Here is a 16,560-nt window from a genome sequence, read left to right on the forward strand (position 1 = left end):
ACCCGAGGCGTAGAGCCCGATTCGAAGTGAATGGCAGTATACGAGAAGTGGGAGTTAGGGTCAGAAAGGCATCAAGAGAAAGGGCAAACTCTCCCACCCCTCCCCTTGTATATAAGCCAATAGGCCACTTTGTATATGTAAACCGAACCCGCCGTATCTATGCATGCGGGTTTTGATAAGACTGCTGTACTTCAAGCGTGTCGCTACGCGTTATCTCTTATCGCTAGACTACTACACCCTATGAACAATATGATGTATTCTTGAGAACCCATCACTTATCTCGCAGAGTCGAGCGCTTGTAGAACTCTAAGAGATAACCAATGGCCTCGAGTTCGGTGAAAAAGCGTAGCGCCCTCACCTCAGTCTTCAGGCCTCAAACTCGGAACGCCCTAAACCCTTTGGCATATGTACGGCCAATAAAATTACCGACTCTATCCGCCATCCGCACGCCCGACACAGCCAACATTCTTCCCTCCAATCCAACCAAAATTGTTGCACCTCCCCGGCCCCACCACGAATCGAGCTACTCTCGGGTTCGCACCATAAGCGCCGTATGTCATACACAGTACGCTCCATGCCGTAGTCCAAGCCCAAACCCAAGCCCATATGTACACAAGTATGCATTCCATTTCCAAGGTTCGTCCACAGCCAAGGACGACGATAGGACGAACTTCGAAGTAACCCTTCCACCTTCCTAATGGGGATAGATAAGCAAAGTAAAAAAAAAACCGCGTCCGCTCGTCTCCACGTCACATCAAAGAAATATAACAACGCCACGGAGAACGGAATTGAAAGCGAATCTGCGATCCCCCGGAGGTGGACCCTGAGGCAACCGACGCGGGAGGGTAGAATTTGAAATTCAGGCTCGCGTGAACATGTGGGCGCGTGGACGACCTGGACCGATGACGACGTTGAAAGGGAAGCCAAGATTTCGCGTTTGAAAGGGGCTATGTAATTTAATTAAGGATCGGAAGCCTTTCGCTTGAGCGCTCGGTACGAGGAGGACGACGGCGAAGCAATTACTTCAAGCAGAGAACCAACCAGTTACACCCACTCCACCAGCGTGTACTTACTCCAGCGTGGCACGGTTGTCACCGGCAGACAAATCCCATCCCACACGGCACACGAGGCACAGCAAAAACATGACAGAAAACGATTCGCGTATTGGTACCGAAATCCCTTATCTTAACCCCAGTTGGAATAGTACCTTCTTCGAAAAGTTGGGCTTCGAAATTGGGGAGGAGGTCAAGTGACCACCGGGTCAGTGATTCAATCACGGAATGATGGACCAAGGAGCCAGGTATGTAGTGAAAGACACACGACACGCAGAGATAAGGAGAAGAAACGAAGGACGAGAACTTGAGAAGCTGCGCGTTGACAGTTGATTTTGTCCGAGTCTATAAGTATGTTGGTATGTATGTAGATAACAGAGAACTTGGTGAAGAGGTGAAGTGAAGCTTAGAAGCCCTGTACAACACAGAGATAGAAGGCGAGTACTGTAACATACATTCGCTCCCGTCCAACAAATTCTACCGAACGGAGTAACTAACCCCTCACAGACTCAGAGATAGCTGAATTGCCGCATTAGATTCGGAAGAAAACAGACAGGAGGGGCTTGGCTTGGCTGTTTGACCACGTATGCACACCAGCCTGACAGTACAACTCGGTCACGTTCCTGTGTGAGGCCTTGAGGTCTAGATTCATACCGTTTCTAATGCTGATGCAGAGAGAGAGATCAGCGCTCAACCCCAGGTAACAACGACTATGTACTAGTGCTAGCGCTCGTGACTAGTGACCCCTCTAAAATCAGGTGAGTGATACGCAGAAAACATGAATGGACCCGCGCACCGCGGCCCTCACACCCCCGCCTTTCAGTTCACCGTTCCTCACCACTTCACGCCGTCACTCATCCCGCGCGTCGTCCTCGCGCGCGGCGCCTACCTACCTAAACCGACTCCCGTCCTGCTCCCATTCCCGTATCTTGTCATTCAGAACCCCTGTGTAGGCCAATCCCGGTCGCCCAGAAGTCACCCTCACGGGTTGTCAGTCACTATTCAACTGGTCACCAGTCACAGAACGCTCACAGGCATCACCACCCAGTACCCACCAGTCACCCAATACCACCCTAAAATCAACCTTGGAGAGTTCCTCCCTACATAATCATTATATTCATATCAAATCTCGCAAAAATATTACAGGTATAAGATCTACTACTCCTACGATTAACCAAGGGAAACACCCCAGTGGGGCTTTACGGTACTTTTTTGCCAACGTTCATCGACAATCTCTTGTGTGTATGTATGTATGGAGTCTAACGAAGAGTCATAAGAAGATACAACACGCTGCGATACATACGCATGTAAGATCAGTCGTCAGTAAGCGAGGCTGGGCGTCTAGATTGGAGGTCCGGCGCCAACACCTCCCTCCATACCTAATCCTCGAGTCCATAAGTACTCCCCCGAGACCGCCTTTGCAATCCATCCTTCCATCCTACGCCATCCACACGACTCCACGTGCGCACCTACTACGCATCCCTGTTAATAAACTCCACCACCTCACTCTTCTCCGCCCCTCCATCATACCCATTCGGCATCGCCCCATCCTGCGGACACTCGGCACCGTTCACAGCACACTTCTCCACCACAGCCTCACTCGCCCCCTTCAGCTCCGCCTCGCTCACCATCGCATCAACAGGATGCGGCGGCTTGAACGACGCCAGCTGCGCTTGGAGCTGCTTGTCGAGTTCAGTGGGCGAGGCGGCGGCGGCGACGAATCCCAGGAAGGCCGGGCTGGGGTTGAGAGGGCGGGTGCAGAACTCGGGATGTGCTTGGAAGCCCAGGAAGTATGGGTGGTCTGTTTATCGTACAACGGAAGGAAGAAGGAAGGTGGGGGAAAAGGAAGTGAGAAAGGAGTTAGCTAACCCCACCAACGGAGAAAAAGATAGGAAGACTAACCAGGCAACTCCAAAACCTGCATCCGCTCTCCCTTCTCATCCTTACCCGCAAACACGCATCCACTCGCGGCAAGCCTCTCAACGTAGAGGGGGTTGACTTCGTAACGATGCCTATGCCTCTCCCAGATCTTCTCAGCACCACCGTAAAGCTTCCTCGCTTTGGACCACTCTTCCGTTTTGGGCTCGAAAACGGTAGGCCGCAAGCCCAGCCGCATCGTGCCACCCATGTGGGTCTTGGAGATCTCGGGCATGAACACGATGACGGGGTGCTTCGCTTGAGGGTCGAATTCACCGGAAGTGGCGTCTACAAAGGAAGTCAAAAAATCAGGATCGTGAACAAAGGTTCCCGCATCGAGGGATCGTCAGGGTTAGGTTGACGACGGAAATGAAATTAGGAATTTCATAGAACGAAAGGGAAAGGCAAAGGACGGAGTGAAAGAGAAGCGGGTCATACCTGAGATGCCAAGGACGTTGCGGGCCCATTCAACAACGGCGAGTTGGAATCCGAGGCAGATACCGAGGAAAGGGATCTTTTGTTCTCGAGCATACTTGATGGCAAGCATCATTCCTTCTGTGCCTCGTTGACCGAAGCCCCCAGGAACGAGGATACCACTATAACAATAAAGGTAAGCCTAGACCCAAATGAAAGGTTATGAATACAATGACGTACCTCGACCCTACAACTGCCCTCCAGGCGTCATGGTACTTGGCAGGGTTCGCTTCCTGGGTGTCAGGTTCCAAGTCGGAGGATTCCACCCACTATAATGAAGACGGAACATGATGTCGGCGAGAAGGGAAACGATGACGAATGCCACGACTTGCCTGGATGACGAGTTTTCGATGGATACGGAAGGCGCTGTGCTCGAGGGCTTTTGTGACGGACATGTACGAGTCCTTGAGGTCGGTGTACTTCCCCACCAGGGAGATCGTGACGGTTTCATAGAGCCTTTCTTGGCTACAACCAAATCTATCAGAACGCCACTCAGAGACAATTGGAAGAAGAGACCCACCCAGAGGTCAAATCCCTCCATCGCTGTCCAAGAGACGTGCCCATAGCCTGCATCTCCTTCGTGATTTGCATCTGGTCGAGGCTGAGTCGTTTTCGCAAGTATTCCACGATGCCCTGCGACTGCAAGAGCAATGGGACATGGTAGACCGAGGTCACGTCATGTACGCCAAAGACCTGCTCTGAAGAGACATGACAGAACATCGAGATCTTGTCTTTTGTTGCGGGGTTGAGGGGTTGGGGAACGAGGAGACGGCAGGCAATCTGTACGGACACTGATAAGGTGACATCATGGACGAGCAGAGGGATAAAGACGCACCAAGTCGGGGAGGAGACCCAGTCCTCGGAGGGCGTGCACCGTCGTTTGTGTGGGCTTGGTTTTCTGTTCGCCGTGCATGTCTGGGACGAGGGAGACGTGGATGAGAGCAAAGTTGTCGCGGCCAACACGAAATTGGAATTGTCGCATTGCTTCTACGAAAGGAGCGGACTCGATGTCTCCAACGGTACCACCGAGCTGAAAAAAGACATAAGCAATGTGTCAATGGATGGAATGAAACGGTAAACGTACCTCGACAATGCAAACGTCAGGAGTCTCACCAGTCTCGTCGACTGGGATTTTGGAAACGCGCTCAATCCAGTCCTGAATGGCGTTGGTAACATGGGGCACGATCTGAACGGTCTTGCCGAGGTATTCTCCTTTTCGCTATCGTTCCAAGTTCTTCAGCAAAACCACATAACGTTTTTATCGACGGAAGTGCTCACCTCCTTCTCAATGACCTCGCGGTAGATCTTTCCAGTCGTAATGTTGTTGTCTCGGGAAAGGGTGACGTTCAGGTATCGTTCATAGTTGCCCAAGTCAAGGTCGACCTCTCCGCCGTCGTTCAGCACGTAGACCTCGCCTTTTCAAAGGTCAGCCAGGGGGGCTTGAGATGCATGATATCCGTCGTGAACCGCTGCGCACCGTGTTCTGTCGGCCTCATAGTCCCCGCATCGATATTCATGTAAGGGTCAATCTTGATAGCGGTCACTTTGAGACCCGTCGTCTTCAACAACAGCCCCGTCGACGACGCTGCCAATCCCAGTCCCAATCCACCACGGCCGGTCGTCGTTCAAATTCGCGATAATTCGGAAAAAAAAGCCATATCATTCATATACGAGAGAATACCCCAGAAAAGATTGAAAGTGTTTAGATCAGAGAGTAATCTCAAACGGTACGTTGGAGGATAGACATACCAATGACGCCCTTGCCAATGCCGCTCACGACACCACCGGATACTACGATGTACTTGGTCATGGTCGTTCGTGGGCGATGAGGAATCGATGCACGGTCGTGGTTGCCGTCCGTGCAAAAGAAATTTTGGGCGGATGCATTCTCCATCAACTGTCACAGATCGGATCCCGGGCCGTCACCCGCCTCCCTTTAGGGGCATCTTTAAGCGCCCGCCGCTTTTTATTTTTGCAAACTCGTTATTAACATCAATCTGGCTTCGACAGTGCAACATGCTCCAGAGAAGGCGAAAGTCTCAACGCACACACCGGCTAACAAGATAGGCCCGTTCTCTCGAGAGCCGTGACGGGAGAGTCCCCGTGATTCAGTGCGAGAGGAAACAGACTCCCCCTTCGTTTGCTTTTATAAGGCTGGTCATCTCAATGTTGACGTTACCGTCATTGGTAGTTTCTTGTGGATAGAATTTCATTTAAAAATGAGAATCGGTACATGTACAAACTTGAAAGAGACCAAGGTGGCAGACAGTAGACAATGGAAAGGTACTAGGAGAAGTAAGAAGATAAAGGGAACAGGATGATAACTGATCATGGTAGGCAGCACCTTAAGCGTTCCTAGTTCCAATATATCCCTTTCTACGAGGGCAGTCTTAAGTCGCGCGCGGGCACGCGGGTGAGGCGAACGGTAGGCTACTTTCGGCTTCTGACCCTCCTTAGTATCCTTCCTCTTCGAGTGCGAGTTCAAGCATCATGTCAAGCATCCACTTGAACTCTTCGGGGCAGTCCTCATATTCGATTTCAGGCCCGTCATAAATCTGGGTTGTAGTTTTCACTGGTGCTTTGCCGGACTGTTGTTTAGCCAGTGGATTGTTAGGTTTGGCGGAAGCCTTGCCGACAGGGGCAGAAGAGCCCTCTGTCTTGTCCTCTGAATCCACTTCCATGCGCACAGTCTCGTTTTCCTTTACGCCGGACGGGCAGGGTTGGAGTTTGAGTTCCACTGCGCCATCGGCCTCAGCTTCTGCGCAGGATACTACATTCTCTGTGCTCGGTTTGCGAGAAGGGGACATGTTAACGGTTGGTGAAGTGTATTTCGAAGTCTTTCAAATGATGTTGCGCTTGAGACGGTGCTCAGACTGGAAGGCTTGAGAGAGGACGGGAAGAGACACTTGCTGCTGAAGGTCATCTCCCTCACCTGCTTTTATACCCGCGACAGAAGGCAGGTGGTACGTTGGAAACGAGTTTTGTGGCATACTTTACAATGAGACGACTCTGCCAAAAACGCTGACAATGGATGTGAACCATTGTCCCTTCGCCACTAGCTTGACGGCCGATCCCACTGATGATGCGGACACATTGTCAAAACGCACTGCGGGATGTCTTTTCTGGAGGCAATGGTCGCAACACAGTGTATGTTCCGAGCGAAGTCGCCCTTGGGCGCCTAATGGACAATGAATTGGAGCTCTTGGCAGTGTTCGAGATCAGTGAGGAAGGTTGTGAGAGTGGGTCTCCTGCATTCAATTTCTGACAGCGCCTATGCCCCAAGCAAGGCTCTACCCCCATGTATACGGTACTCCGAAGGATTGGGAAACTATACCACAGCGGAGATTGAACAATGTCCTATGGTCGCACAGTCATCGGAAATGCCGTCGCCTGAGAGTCTTTGCCCGAAATTCCTGTTCGATTTAACGCAATGGAAAAGGGGTAGCAAATGAAAGATGAAAGCCTTTCCTTCGTTGGCAAATGGCGCTTTTGGTATTTGCTATCCGTTTGCTCACGCCTTCCCGCATTGGGAAACTCTTGTGTAATCTGGGGTAAAGACTATCAGGCGACGCCATTTGCAATGCCTTTGCAAGGTTGGGACATTAGCTCACCTCCGCTGTGTACTCTGGCTGCCTTCACTCTGTGTCGCGGGTTTGATAGGGGCTCCGATGGTTCGGACAACAAGTACCGAGATACGATAGATGGAATTTTGGTCATAGTCCATCATTTCCCTTTGTACTTTTCCTTTGAATTACGGGAGTGCTGTGTAAAAGGCGGGACAACCTCAAGGCTACGATGAGCACGAGACTACTTAAGTACGAGTATCCGGGTCCTTGGACGACACCCACTTCAGCAGCCAAACAAACAGAAGCCCGGGTCAGCGCTTCTTTTTAAAGCCTTCTCCCGACGCTTCTTCTTTGACTCACAACTTCACGGCGGCACTGCTATCGAATCTTTTCCGTCTCTGCTCACTCAGCGGTGCGCACAAGCTCTGGCGAAAGGACTTTTGGAGAAGTGTCGAACAAGGGCTGGTCGGCCGACGACGTGACTGAAACGCCAACGATTGGAGAACGCAGCTCCACGACGAACAAACATGAATCCAACATATTGTCCAGCATACGTGAGCGATGAAGGGTGCCCCAGGGGACTCAGGTGTCGCAAACGCCACGATATCCAACGATGTTCGTGTGGTTTGGTACTCCTAACAAAGTACTTTATACCCCATGTTCGTGGGCGACGACACCGCACACTTTTTCGCCAGATGAAGGAGGCGCAGGGTCGAGCAGCAGGCCAAAATACGGGGGTACGTGTTTATATCTCTAGCTCCCCTTCCACTTTCACTCACGAGCCTGTTCCAACGAGCAGGCAGCGGCCGATCCCCAAGCTGTACGCCGCTGCGACCGATGTCCGCGCACGGTCCCAGAACGCTGGTGGATGTCGCACCAAGAGTATCATGCCAGACAGGATAAACGCACTGCCTATCAGGCTGCAATGGAACAAGCCGAAAACGACAAAGAGGGAATCGTTGTCACAGGAAAGGATGGGATTGATTTTGGCGTGTTGGATGCGGATAGCGCTGTGGAGGTGACTGTGACTATTGAGAACACGACTGCAGAGTACGCCTTCTCGGTGAAAGCGTGCAGGATGCGGTCTTCTACACGTGGAGATGAACACGGGAAGATGTATGTTCCCGGCACAGCTTTCTAATCTGTTACTCCAATTGTTGACTGAGCTCGCGACACTAGGTTTTCTGCGCGTTTGAAGGGAAAATCCAAGGGTATCAGAGCTGGATCCTCACGAACGCTCTCCATCGTCTTCCACCCAGGCTACGCCGGGAAGTACGAGGACACACTCGAGCTGTTGTTCTGGCACCTGGACCTGCGTCGCTCCTTCGTCATCACCCGCCGCGTTACCGCAACTGTCGGAGACCAGGAAGACCATGAGCTCCTCCGCGCGAAAGCACCTTACACGGGGCCCAAAGAAACGCCTAGGTTCCGCCCCGATGGGACCAAGATTATCCCAAGCTTACGACCCCCAACTTGGACGAAGACCAATTGGACCGACAGACTCCCGGAATACAAGGTCCCACAGAAGATCATCGATGTCGCGTTCAACCCGAAGATTAGGAACCAGAATGCTATACGGAATAATGTAATGCAGCTCATGCCGGCTGCTTTGAACTTGAGCACATATGCTACGTGGTGGCAAGTACTACTGTACTTGGAGGAAGAACGGACAAGGCAAGTTTTCGCCATTCATTTCGAAATATGATCGTCTTACCATCGAGTACAGGCAAGATCTAGACCGGTATGCCCTTGAAGACGTGGAGATCAAGCCCAATTATCCTCGCTATGAGTAAGCTCTTTCATGACCTCCCTAATTTTTTCCTCTTCACTGATGATAAACTGCAGACTCAAAGTACCAGGTCTCGCAGAAAACAGACCTTCCGTCCTCGTCGGTGATTTTATCCTCGTCAGCGAATCCAATCCCGCCATCGCTTTCGAGAATCGAACATGGTACGAAGGCAGGGTCCACGAAGTCCGCATGGATGAAGTTGTCTTGCGCTTCGGTGACGGCTTCAACACCTATAGAGGTAATCGATTCGACGTCCGTTTCGTCCTCAACCGTCTGCCGTATCGACGAATGCACCACGCCCTCGTCAACTCGTTCGCGCCTAGACGCATTCTTTTCCCCGGCCCACAGGACATTTTAGGTCTGAAGAGGGTGACTGCGCAACAGAAGGCGGCGATTGTGCCGTATTACCGCCAGCTCAAAGATGATGACGAGCAGTTGGAAACGGTCACTGCGATCTTGCATCAGAATCCTGGAAGTGCTCCTTTCATCGTCTTTGGACCGTAAGCTTTATTTTTCTGAGCACTTTCTCCCTTCCATACATCTGACCACGGATGGTTTAGGCCTGGTACAGGGAAGACGGTGACCATCATCGAGGCCATGAAGCAGCTCCTGGACAAAGATCCGAACGTCCGCATCCTAGCTTGTGCGCCAAGCAACTCGGCCGCCGACCTCCTCGCCCAAAAGCTGGCCGACCGCGGGCCCAAAGTCGTCTTCCGACTCAACTCTCTCACCCGAAAGGTCTCCGACCTCCCCAAGAACCTGAAAGAGTTCTCTCGTATCAACGAAAACACGGTGTTCGCTGTCCCGCCTGTGGAGGAACTGCTCCAGTATCGCGTGGTTGTGGCTACCTGTCTATCAGGTGGTGTTCCTGCGAGTCTGGGGGTGAAGAGAGGGCATTATAGCCATATCTTCATCGATGAGGCGGGGCAGGGTAAGGAGCCAGAAGTGATCTTCCCCATTAAGAGTTTGGCGGGCCCGAAGACGAACATCATTTTGGCGGGAGACAATCAACAACTCGGTCCGATTGTTCAGTGTAACATTGCTGCTGGATTAGGTTTGAAGACGAGCTATTTGGCGAGGCTGATGGACCGGGATGTTTACAATCTCGATAATGGTGGACGTGGTATCACGTAGGTTTTTCAGCACTTCTTGCAAATATGGTTGACTGAACCGTGACTCTTGGATGCAGGATCGTCAAGTTGGTCAAGAACTTTAGGTCCCATCCCGCCATCCTCGAGTTCTCCAACGACCATTTCTATAGTTCTGAACTCCAGCCATGTGGTGATCGAGCGATGATCTGCAGTTTGGAGACCTTTGAAGAGTTGCCGAAGAAACGGTTCCCGCTTATCTTCCATGGTATTGTGGGCAAGGATCAGCGAGAAGCGTCATCGCCCTCGTTCTTCAATGTCGAAGAGGCCTCTCAGGTCAAGAAGTATTGCAAAGCTTTGTTGGATAATAGGAAGCTTAGATTGAGTGCGTCTATAATTATTTCTCTCGCCTTGAAATACTCGATGGAGGCTGACTGGATATATGACTGACAGCTGCTGAGCACATTGGTATTATCACGCCTTACCATGCTCAACGTTGCAAGATCCTGGACTTGCTCCATAAAGAAGTCAAGATGAGGGACATCAAAGTCGGAAGTGTGGAAGAGTTCCAAGGACAGGTAAGCGCCCAACTGCTCACTTTCGAGTCGGGTAGTTCTGATTGCCTCGTAGGAGCGGCGCATCATTATCATGTCTACTGTCCGGAGCAACACCGAATACGTTTCTTCCGATATCACTCGTTCTCTGGGATTCGTAGCCAACAGTCGTCGTATGAATGGTAAGCCCCTACAGACTTCCCAAACATGCACTTCCTGATCTAAGGACACTCCAGTCGCAATCACGCGAGCGCAAGCCCTGCTCGTCGTCATCGGCAATCCCATCGTACTCTCCCTCGACCCGCTCTGGCGGTCCTTCCTCGGTTTCATCCACACCCGTGGCGGCTGGAGAGGAAAGCAAATCGACTGGAACCCCGTTGATCTGGAGTCCAGTTTGGCGGGCACCTCGTTCGAGGCGAGACGTAGGACGGAGGCAGAGCGAGAGATGGAGGAGACGATTCAAAGGTTGAAGGCGCTTATTGTTCAGAGGCATGAAGATTCGGATGTTGAGTTGGATTTGGAGGATTCGGATGATGAGGAAGGGGAGTATGCGACGGCGTTTGAGAGGCCGATATTGCGCGAGGCTGAGTAGATTCAGAAGCTGTATCATAGTGTCATGTGGGTTTCATTCAGTTTGTACCACGATTTCCGTTCGTCAAGTCAATCATGAGCATCTCATTGCAGAAAGCCTATCTGATCATGATAAGGGACCCTGGGCAGTGTCTGTGGGTCCACGGACGGATTCGAAGGCTGTCCACGAATCTCGCAGTTAACACGGGTCATGCGCTATCTATGACTGAATGGAACTCACTTCACAGCACCGCGGATGGACCCACTACCATGACTTCCCTACCACCGTGGTATCCCATTTCACCTCAGGGCTTCCTCCATCTCACTTGCTACTCCTCCAATGCCAGCGCCTGCCCTCCCAGCAGAGATAATCTGGAAGATCGCTTCTGGCCAAAAGCTCGCAACACTCCAATCTCTCACCCTTATCTCGCGCCTATTCCGCCTGGTCTGCCAACAAGTCCTCTTCAGCAAACTCAGTCTCAATGTTATCAGTGTCGCAGCTGCGGATAGGTTGAAGGGGATAATGACGAGCCCGCGCATCGTTTCGTACATCCAGGAGTTGGTATTGCATCGGTCGGGACCGACGACGCAGGTCCCATGGCATGAGCGGCTTCCAGAGTTTCTGGGGATGGTCCATTCGGCGGGGAGGATTAAAGCCCTCACTTTGGGTGCCCTCGATTCGTCGGAGCTGGGTGCGATGGAGGATGAGTACCAGGAGGCGATTTCTGCAGCATTCCGGCGTATATGTGCTTCGGCGACCTTGCATACCCTCGAAGTCCACCATGATTTCCATAAATACCTTCACCACTGCGGGCCATCGCTTAAACACCTAAAGGTTGTTTCGGAGAAGGGTTCTCCCAATGCATCACCACCCTCTCCTCCTCGACGCCGTTCCGATATCAAGCTTCAAAGCTTTACCTTTGTGGGGGGAGGGTCCACGCCGTATACGTCCAATGTGTTCCCCTACATGCTGAACCCGCTGAATAAAATCAGCTTCAAGGTGTTCAAGCGCTTGGAGTTTGGCGAGTGTCGAACGGTGGAGGACTTTGACATGGCCAACGCCCTGTTGGATCGGTGTCGTCATTCGTTGGAAGACTTGGATTTCAGATTCAGTCAGTGGTCTTTATCTATTGGCCGTTCTTTCGTCGCTGGTTCCTGACCAATTGGTATCTGCTTTTAGAGAGCCGGGTCTCAGAGTCAGATGCTGTGGGCTTTCTTCGACTTCAGCCTCTCCTCCGGCTCAAGCGATTTACGTTCAGGGGATTCTTCGTCTGGCCGTTCCATCAGGACGACCCGAATCCTTACACCTGGCTCATCGCCCAAGTCTCTGTTCAAGGACAGCCATTCAAGAGGCTTCGCATTATCATCTTGGAGGTCAAATACGATTACATTCCCATTCCAAGTATGGTTGACCGGCGACCATTTACGGACTGGGAGGAGCTGGGCGAGATGCTTTCCAACAGAGAGTTATTTCCACGGCTGAGGCTGGTGAAGATAGTTATGGGCTGGGCGGACTCTTCCAAGAGGGTGGGCAGGAACGGTGGCGGAGACTCGGTGATGTCTGCCCAAGAAGTGGTTCTGGCGAAGAAACTCGAGGAAGCGATGCCGTTACTGCAGGCACAGGGGATGTTGAAGATTGAAAAGTGCTCCTAGGGATGTATTACTAGTTCACGCTGTTCTTTCGCAATTGATAGCATGTAAACAGGGATATAATATAAGGTGACGGAAGTCGTAACTGTTAGTAGAGGTGAGCAAGTAACTTTACTCGAACAAGGTAATCTTGTACTGCGTGACAATGTTTTTGTCTGTTCGAACGCGGACCAACTGCTCCATCCAGCTGTCTCTCCCAACTGCAATCCCGCCGACCTGCGCCTTCCCATCGTTTTCGCTCCACGGCCACTCCATCTGTCCCTCCTGACTATATGCCTCGATGGTCTTCCTGATACCGTGGAATTTGTTCTTCAACAAGGTTGGGAATAGGCACAAGTGAGTCCTCGAACGCATCTCCTTGACTCCGTGGAGACAGAACATGAAACGAACATCGTTTCGTGAATGGATCCATTTCTTGTCCGCTGGTTCGGTTTCCTTGTCCCAGTCCAATGCCTCCTGGGGGGTGAGGTAGTCCCACATGTGCGGGAACGTCGAGATAGCGGCGACTTGATTCCACCCTACAGTCAGACCTGCGTCGCTTACAGGATGGGAGTTACCCCAGTAGTACCATGACATGGTGTTGTCAGGGTCGACTGAGTCGAAGACGAAAGGTGATTGGGACCCAGGGGCTCCTCGGGTCAAGAACGCCGCCCTCTCATGCGCGTGGAGGTGGATCTCGAGGGAGGTGATCGTCGGAAGGACACGTCGGACGAAATGGCGGAAAGTGATTGATGTAGGAGGGGCGTCGTCGCTGATACCGGATGAGGGCTTCGACTTTGCGTCGCTCTTGCCCTGAATCTTCCTCTTCAAGTCGCCAAAGATCTCGTCTTTGGTATCCTCCAACTGCGCAGGGTCCCATAGGGCTTGGTTCTTCCAAAGTATGGCTTTCGCTGGAAGTTCATCGGTGGCGAGGTGGAACCTCCTCAAATCCTCCTTCGTGAGCCCGACCTTCTTGAGGGTCTTCTCTGCCACTGCGATGTTTCCCAAGGATGGGACAGCTTTTGGACGAAGGTAATTATGGGGGTTGGCAAGGTCCTTCCACTTCTTTTCAATTACCTTGTATTCCAGACCCTCCGAGATCCACCCCAAAAGCTCCCCTATGGCCCCGCCTCGAAGGGACGACAAGCACCCCGCCCAGGCGTCGCGAGCGTAAAAGTGGATGAGATTGCGTCTGGCAACGTTGTCGGTGTCACCCGCTAGGAGGTTGAGACCCTGAAGCTCGGTGATCAGCTTCTGCAACCAATCGATCGCAGGTTTATGAGAGGTCGAGTATGGGAGTTTTTCGTGGATGAGAGAGTGAGCTTGGTTGACGTTCTCTGGGGAGTTGTCTGCGAGAATACGGGATAGCATCTCGTATGCCGCTTTGAAGTCGAGGGGGCCCGAGTCGTCCTTCTCGATTGGGACGCCGTCCAAGGTAACGTAGAAGTGCCACCATTTGTCGCCCTCCTTCTTCTGAATCCCAAGTTTCTTGTGCTTGTCGGAGAGAATGCGGCAGTCGCTGTCGACTACTTTTCCCTTGAAGAGGTGGTAGATAGTCCCGACAGCGTTTTGGTAAATCTGGGGAACCCTTGAAAGGTCGTCTGGCCAGAGAAGTGGGATCAAGGACCCGTCAGCCTCGTTGACCAGGCATAGACCTCCGTACGAGTTGATAAAACGGCGACACGCGTTACAGGTGTGGGATGGACGCTCCGCCTCGGGCAGATTGTCGAGGAAGATTTGGAAGAGCGGGGTGTTGGATTCCGGGGTTGTTAGTTGGGTATGGAAGATGGGTTTCTTCTGAGCAACATGCTGTGTTACGGTTTTTTGAAATTCGAGTATTAGTTCATCGAATGCAGATTCAATCTGGGGTGACGCTTTTGGTCCGGGAACGAGGGCGGCCGGTGAGGTGGCAGCGTCCGCGGCGTCGACCAACTCGAAGTCGTCTTCGATGGAGGGTGGCATGTCTGTTGAGTCAGATATGGCAGGCTCTCAGCTTGGGCTTTTAAGATTTTCTGGGAGGTCCCCTATGTTCATGGATGTCACATAGTGACTGCTGATGGTCAGCGGGCGGCACCTTCTGACCAACTTGTGACTCGATCCTGCCCCAATTAGCGACGTGTATCAGATTAATGGTTCTGTTGGCGATGCCAAGTCAGGCGGTAATGCAGGTCCACTCACACGTCTGTCGGTTAAATGTAAAGGGGGGAGGGGTTGTCGAGGATGCTGTGCGTGCGAACAAGCGCCCGTCAGCGCCCACCGTACTGGCGCTTATGCATATGGGAAGTAGCGCAATTGACCACCATCACGTACTGGCCCCTGAGCTTAGGCAATTTCGCCCCAATGATGGAAACAACGTCATCCATAGTCTCATGAAGATTCCATGCCCCTCGTGGGTAATACCCTAGCTCCAAAAGTTCTCGTCAGCCGTGTCATCGTCTGGCTGCTCCAAGAACCGAGAAACGATGATCACGACCAACGTTCAACTAACGCGAGTGCTCAACCACCAGAACGGGTTCTCAGCATCCACCTAAACATGTCCAAGCGCGAAAGCGACGAATGGAGTCTGTCCCTCCATCGCTCTGTGGTCCGCGAATCCAGCGGCGACCCCCTCCCCAGCTGGCTTCGGCCCTATCTCCCAACCTTACATGCAACGTTCGCTGTCCTGAAGATGCACCCTCCAAAACACCGCGGTAAACGAATACACACCATCTCCGAAAGCCACCCGTGCAGCAACTACACCTCTGAAACCTCCGAGGAAGGAACCACATATCGCCACGCGTGGACATCGCGGGATCACCGTAAACATCGTCATGTCTGCTACGCGCCCACGGCCAGTAACCATCCTCGACACGCGAAGGGCCTCAGGGCGGGCTTGAAGCATCTGATGAGGATAGAGTACTGGAATGTCAGTTGGTGGGTTGCACAGGCGTTTACGTGGGGTAGCGTCGTCTGGTGTGTGAATGGGTTTTGCTCCCTACTACCGTTGATCTACCCAGACACCTTTGGCGATCCCCTGCACAGTTCGGGATGGACTGCGTGGGTGGGGGCGACGATTTTCGAGGTTGGGTCGGTCTTTGGGATGTGGGAGGCGTGGAATCGGGATGATGTGGCTGCGTTTGGGTATAATGTGTTGCACAAGTGGCATGATGTGGAACATGATGTTGAGGAGGCTGCTGTGCGACATCTGCCGAGGAGGTTGAACAGTAAATTGGTGCATTCGGAAACGAGAAATGGGAAACCAAGAGAGGGGGATTGGAACAACAAGAATGGGTATGGCAGGGGACAGAACCACGACCGACAAACAGATTCGGGCGCGTCGAGCCCTACCCTAGTAGGGGAAGGGCCGGTGATGAGCAGGAAGAGGTGGATATGGTGGTCGACCGAGGGTCACTATTTCCGAGAATTGGGATTTCTGGCGGCCTTCTTCCAGATGATGGGTGCAACCATTTTCTGGATCTCTGGGTAAGTACCTCCCTCTTCGGCGGTGAGGATCGGCTCAATGGCTTCCAGGTTTACAGCCCTTCCAGCCATCCAGGAGGCAATAGAGCACAGGACTGGAGTGTACGCCGGTATCTTCTGGGTACCACAGGTGGTGGGAGGGATGGGTTTCATCATTAGTTCGTGAGTGTCACTGAGTGACGATTTTGGCGGTTGTGGGTCTTCAAACCTGATCTTCAGACAAGGAGTTTTATCATGTTGGAAACGCAGAAAAAGTGGTACGTTCCGGCATTGCGTTCTCTCGGGTGGCACGTCGGATGTGCGTAGCCTTATTACTTGACTTTGGTTAGAACGGCTGCTTACCTTCCAAGTAGTTTGGAATTTCATTGGTGGGGTCGGCTTCACAGCGTGCGGTGCTTTGGGGTTCGGGGCAAACGTGAACTCTGGGGTAGAGTTTCAGAGTGTCATGTGTACGTTCTGGGG

The 16,560-nt window shown here is 52.3% G+C and overlaps 7 protein-coding genes across 7 annotated transcripts; 4 read left to right on the forward strand and 3 right to left on the reverse strand.

The window, feature by feature from the left end:
• Positions 1–1,280: 1,280 nt before the first annotated feature.
• On the forward strand, positions 1,281–2,160 carry CC1G_15728 (hypothetical protein; the record flags this gene model as incomplete). Its single annotated transcript, XM_002910253.1, has 4 exons — positions 1,281–1,300; positions 1,589–1,636; positions 1,727–1,810; positions 2,070–2,160. The coding sequence occupies 4 exons, from the start codon at positions 1,281–1,283 to the stop codon at positions 2,158–2,160; spliced, it is 243 nt and encodes an 80-aa protein (XP_002910299.1).
• Positions 2,161–2,524: 364 nt separating this feature from the next.
• On the reverse strand, positions 2,525–5,253 carry CC1G_05482 (CTP synthase; the record flags this gene model as incomplete). The annotated part of the gene is made up of 11 exons (XM_001838877.1): positions 2,525–2,853; positions 2,955–3,257; positions 3,408–3,565; positions 3,624–3,712; positions 3,785–3,908; positions 3,964–4,223; positions 4,279–4,473; positions 4,528–4,662; positions 4,722–4,858; positions 4,921–5,028; positions 5,193–5,253. 11 exons carry the CDS (start codon positions 5,251–5,253, stop codon positions 2,525–2,527), a joined length of 1,899 nt encoding a protein of 632 aa, XP_001838929.1.
• A 643-nt stretch (positions 5,254–5,896) lies between these two features.
• On the reverse strand, positions 5,897–6,250 carry CC1G_05481 (hypothetical protein; the record flags this gene model as incomplete). The annotated part of the gene is made up of 1 exon (XM_001838876.1): positions 5,897–6,250. One exon carries the CDS (start codon positions 6,248–6,250, stop codon positions 5,897–5,899), a length of 354 nt encoding a protein of 117 aa, XP_001838928.1.
• A 1,146-nt stretch (positions 6,251–7,396) lies between these two features.
• CC1G_05480 (RNA helicase) lies at positions 7,397–11,117 on the forward strand. Its single transcript, XM_001838875.2, has 10 exons — positions 7,397–7,746; positions 7,809–8,125; positions 8,189–8,594; positions 8,653–8,798; positions 8,855–9,298; positions 9,359–9,928; positions 9,988–10,271; positions 10,340–10,464; positions 10,517–10,622; positions 10,677–11,117. Exons 1-10 carry the CDS (start codon positions 7,705–7,707, stop codon positions 11,030–11,032), a joined length of 2,796 nt encoding a protein of 931 aa, XP_001838927.2. The 5' UTR covers positions 7,397–7,704; the 3' UTR covers positions 11,033–11,117.
• A 233-nt stretch (positions 11,118–11,350) lies between these two features.
• CC1G_05479 (hypothetical protein) lies at positions 11,351–12,663 on the forward strand (the record flags this gene model as incomplete). Its single annotated transcript, XM_001838874.1, has 2 exons — positions 11,351–12,122; positions 12,191–12,663. The coding sequence occupies 2 exons, from the start codon at positions 11,351–11,353 to the stop codon at positions 12,661–12,663; spliced, it is 1,245 nt and encodes a 414-aa protein (XP_001838926.1).
• A 265-nt stretch (positions 12,664–12,928) lies between these two features.
• Positions 12,929–14,601, reverse strand: CC1G_05478 (hypothetical protein; the record flags this gene model as incomplete). The annotated part of the gene is made up of 2 exons (XM_001838873.2): positions 12,929–12,949; positions 13,051–14,601. The coding sequence occupies 2 exons, from the start codon at positions 14,599–14,601 to the stop codon at positions 12,929–12,931; spliced, it is 1,572 nt and encodes a 523-aa protein (XP_001838925.2).
• Positions 14,602–15,019: 418 nt separating this feature from the next.
• On the forward strand, positions 15,020–16,264 carry CC1G_05477 (integral membrane protein; the record flags this gene model as incomplete). Its single annotated transcript, XM_001838872.2, has 2 exons — positions 15,020–16,101; positions 16,150–16,264. The coding sequence occupies 2 exons, from the start codon at positions 15,020–15,022 to the stop codon at positions 16,262–16,264; spliced, it is 1,197 nt and encodes a 398-aa protein (XP_001838924.2).
• Between the last annotated feature and the right edge of the window lie 296 nt (positions 16,265–16,560).

Source organism: Coprinopsis cinerea (assembly GCF_000182895.1).
Source record: "Coprinopsis cinerea okayama7#130 chromosome 11 map unlocalized cont3.11, whole genome shotgun sequence".
Classification (NCBI taxonomy): domain Eukaryota; kingdom Fungi; phylum Basidiomycota; class Agaricomycetes; order Agaricales; family Psathyrellaceae; genus Coprinopsis; species Coprinopsis cinerea.